The sequence below is a fragment of the Eimeria acervulina genome, genomic scaffold (assembly GCF_000499425.1).
Source record: "Eimeria acervulina Houghton genomic scaffold, Eah_scaff315, whole genome shotgun sequence".
Lineage (NCBI taxonomy): Eukaryota > Apicomplexa > Conoidasida > Eucoccidiorida > Eimeriidae > Eimeria > Eimeria acervulina.
This window is the reverse complement of record NW_013549893.1, coordinates 12,200-16,322: the sequence shown is the minus strand read 5'-3', so window position 1 is coordinate 16,322 and position 4,123 is coordinate 12,200. Positions and strand designations below refer to the sequence as shown.

Genomic DNA, 4,123 nt, shown 5'->3' with positions numbered 1-4,123 from the left:
CGTTTTGCAAATGGCTCAGATATGCAGACTATGTGTATTGGGGTTGTGGCTGTGGATCCCAGCGCTCCCCAGAGAAAGATAAGAAGCTAGAACAAGAGGTATTCGGCGCTAAGAAACTCCGGAGGGGGAATACCGAGCAAACGAGCTTGTTTCTTCTGCCATGAAGACAGCCGCACAATTCGAAGTTTCAAGCTTACGACAAAACCCAGGAAACAGAAAATCTTATCTAATTGAGAAGCCTCAACGTGGTAGGGGAGAAGGTCTGGCCTTGACGCAAAGTGAGGCGCTGTGATAATATCAAATGAGGCGCTAGGCAGCCGCACCATCAGATCCACTTCGTCTCATCTCTGTGTCTATCCAAGTTCATACGGGTGGTCAGGAGTTTCTATATTCCCTCGAACTCTCCCCGCAAACAAGGAGCAGCAACATCATTGCGAGAAAGAACAACTGGAGTATATTGGGGCCCTGGGCACGCGTGTAAGGACGCAGAACGGTCATGCATGCAGCGAATATTTAATGTTATACGGCTAGAATACAACAACTAGAATGGGTATCTGAGAATCGATTCTGCGAAAATATTGCTTAGTAAAATATATATTGACAATTGTTCTGTCTAGAGGGTAAGGGAAATCCTGTGTTCGCATCCATTTGCTCTCCGGCACTGTAGCCTAGAGGCCTTCGTTTATCTACTTGTTATCTCGATACCTCAGCAAACAACCCTTTCTTTTTTTGCATACTTTCCAGCAGATCTCTCTTGCTCACACACGCTTTGACGCCACTCCTCAGTGATGGTTTACTACATAGTTTTTGAATGTTGGGATGTATGAAATATGTCTGTATGTATGAATAGACTTGCCTATAATGCAAATCTTGCATTATATGCAAGTCTGCTCAACTCCTCTTTCCTCGTATCCACTAGCACTGGCAGACAAGCACTTCAGTTGCCGTCAGTAGCTCCGATAAAAACAAATAAAGAAGCACTTTCTCATCTATCTATTCAGCTCCCCTGAGCGTTCAAGTTTCTTTGCCTACTTTAATCGCATCTCCTTAAGGGCCACAACTCCTTGTTATTATCATTAATCTGTCGTGAAGGGGGAAATTGTTTTATTAGTTAGCGCTATTCAGATTCTGAAGGAAAAGATGTTGCAGCATTATCCGTGTTGGATTGATTCCCAGATAGAACAGCAATTGGGTAGAGTAATAGTTGATGCTCAGAATGTCTTTAAGTTGTAATATGAATTAATGAGAGACTTTTCAAACGTTTTACAGAAAAGTTTAGTGATAAAAAATATAAGAGATAGTTTTTTCCTTCTCTTCACTTCACTGAAGATGGCCGCGACCGGCGAACCAACCGATGGTCTTGCAACAAATTCTTGAAGGCACAGCTTGCTGAAGAATTGGAGTGTACATTTGAGAGATTTCGATTAATAAATTGAATGATCTAATATTATTTTATGATAAATGCAGCATTATTTGAATTTTTAATCTGGAATACACAACGAATCCATCTGCTTCCGCGGGGCCTCCAGCGGCACACCCGCTACTAGCCAACGTCGGTTGCGCGTGCATGCAGGCGTTTTTCTTAAGTGCATTCTTCAGCGATTTTTCTGTATAATTAACTCTAATTTTCATTTAATACATTGATCAAAGGAAGAAGATCAGTTTAAAGGCACAAAGACTGCCGGAATTCTAACGGGTCTTGGCGCTTCTTGCGTCGATTGGTATTGTAAGCAAATGAAACATCTCGACCTCATTTCAGTATATTCAAGTGTATTGTATATTAACTGTCAGACTACTCTAAATTCACTGTAGGGTCAATGACTGCATCTTCCGCTTTATTCACACTTTTCCAGAGAACGAAATGTTGAGGGATTAGGGTGAAGCGACTGCATTTAGAGCTTCCGTTGTCTTTTTCTTTGGGGTATTTCACGATATAAATGCTATATGAAACAACAAATGGAGCTGATCTTCTGCTGATGTCTGGCGTTTGTTTCACTATGACTTCAGCAGGAACCTCTACGGCGGCGGCCTCGTCGTTTGCTCGATAAAGGAATCCATTTTATTAGGGTGTATATATACAATAATGGCAGCACCGGAAATTACCGTTCAAACCCCTCATGCGGATGAGGCGGCTTCTCACAGTGACAATACTGAGGAGGAGAAGAAAGAGAAAACAAATGACGGCGGCAAAGCATCCAATGCACCGTAAGCATTTAGAGCAGCTTTTCAGGTGTACGTACACCTCTGTCTTCTCCCTTACCCTATAGTTTCTAATATATTCATTCATATTTCAGATGGTGTCAGCCGTGAAGCAGTTATTGACTCATAGGTTTCCTGAACAGCTGCACGATGAAGAGGTCTCTAGGCACGTACAAGCCGCTGCTTGAATGAAGGCTTTTTCTCCTGTCTTCCTCTAAACCTTTCTCCATTTATATTCATTTAAATATGTATCTGAAAAATAAATATTTTCAGCATTTATTGCACAAAGTTAGCTCGTTAGAAGTATGCAAATTTCTTCTTTCTGGTGTTTTCCTGCAGTACTCCCATCTCAGGTCTCGCCGCCCTAGCAGCTGACGCGTGAGTTATATATATATATATATATTATTTATCTGCTTATATATTTGTATTCATATATATATATATATGTATTCTATTTCTGGTGAAATACTTAATTTATGATAAAGGGAACAATAAAATCTAAGCATTATAAATATAGAAAACGATGAGAGGAAAATCATTCCTTGCATTCTCATCGAAGTTATTCAAGTTGAAATCTATCGATAAATTTAAAATAATTTATCTGTAGAAAATAAGAGTTTCTTAAGAGCAATCTACGTCTTTTCCGCCAATATGCATAAATAATATATATATACATATATTTGTACATATATTTATGTTGCAAAAGATGATTGTAATCAACACCATATATATATTATATACACCATATATATTATATATATACATATATGTTTACTTTAAAGTGCTGCTTGCAATGCTGCGCTTGACGTGTGATGCTTGTTATTGTGTCTGTTGTTGATTTCTGCATTATATTCAGAGGTAGGAAGATGCACACGCAGCCTATTCGTGTGTTTGAAGGAAGCGGCAAAATGGGAGCTGCAGGAAGTGCAGACAGCAGCCCCAAACCTGCGGGGTCTCCTCTTCACGGAGCTGCGTAAGTAGCTTGATTATTATTTCCTTTGCTTTTACTCTTCTTTAACACAAGTATAGGGCTTTCTATGGATTACTACGAGGGTTCACGGGGCTGTACGGGGGGCTAGAAGGGTTTAGGGTTTAGGGTTTAGGGTTTAGATCACCCTGGTTTCTGTAGCCTTTCCATGGCCTTTAAGATATATGAAGCAAGCCTCAGCTTATATAACATAAACACTAAACCCTCTTAAACTTTTTAGGCGCTTGTCTCCTTCTGCTTTTGTTTTAGTTTAACTGTTTTTTTTTTGTTTATGTGGATGAGACAACTGCATGCATGCGGGTGTATGTACACCAGGAAGGGAAGCTCACGTTGCATGCAAGATGTTGAGGGATTATTTGTTTTCTTTTTGTTTTTTGTTTCAGATCGCCAGTCGTCGGCGGCGTTCGAGTAATGCCAGCGGCAGACGAAGAAATGCGCAAAATTCTGTGCGTGAACTTACATATATATATATATATTTATTTATTTATTTATTTGATTCAATATAATAAAATAAATTCTATATATTATAAATATATTTGTAGGCATGTAAATGCGTCTATTTGTGTGATTGTGCATAGAGACATAGAAGTACATATGTATACTTGTACATATATATATATATATATATATTATATACATATGTATGTATGCATGTTATTGTTATTAAATATTGTTCCGTGCGCGTGAAGCCATAACAACATAAATAAGACCGATGATTTCCTTCACCTTTTCATTTTTTTATGGTTGTTGCTGCTCTGAGGGAAAGTCAGAGCCTTTCTTTTCCTCCTTTAGATGTAAATTGTTTGTTTGTTTTATCATTTGAACTGCAGGGCTGCAAGACTGCGGAAATCTGAATGAAGTGAGACGCCTGGTTGTAGTGCGGCGTCTTGTTGGGTATTTGAGCTGTCTGTACACCTGAAGATGCAAGAAGGGGAG

General features: G+C 39.2%; 1 protein-coding gene across 1 annotated transcript; it reads left to right on the top strand.

The window, feature by feature from the left end:
• Positions 1-1,140: 1,140 nt before the first annotated feature.
• Positions 1,141-4,045, top strand: EAH_00032520 (hypothetical protein; the record flags this gene model as incomplete). Its single annotated transcript, XM_013395986.1, has 6 exons — positions 1,141-1,229; positions 2,008-2,205; positions 2,539-2,577; positions 3,056-3,172; positions 3,571-3,633; positions 4,018-4,045. 6 exons carry the CDS (start codon positions 1,141-1,143, stop codon positions 4,043-4,045), a joined length of 534 nt encoding a protein of 177 aa, XP_013251440.1.
• Between the last annotated feature and the right edge of the window lie 78 nt (positions 4,046-4,123).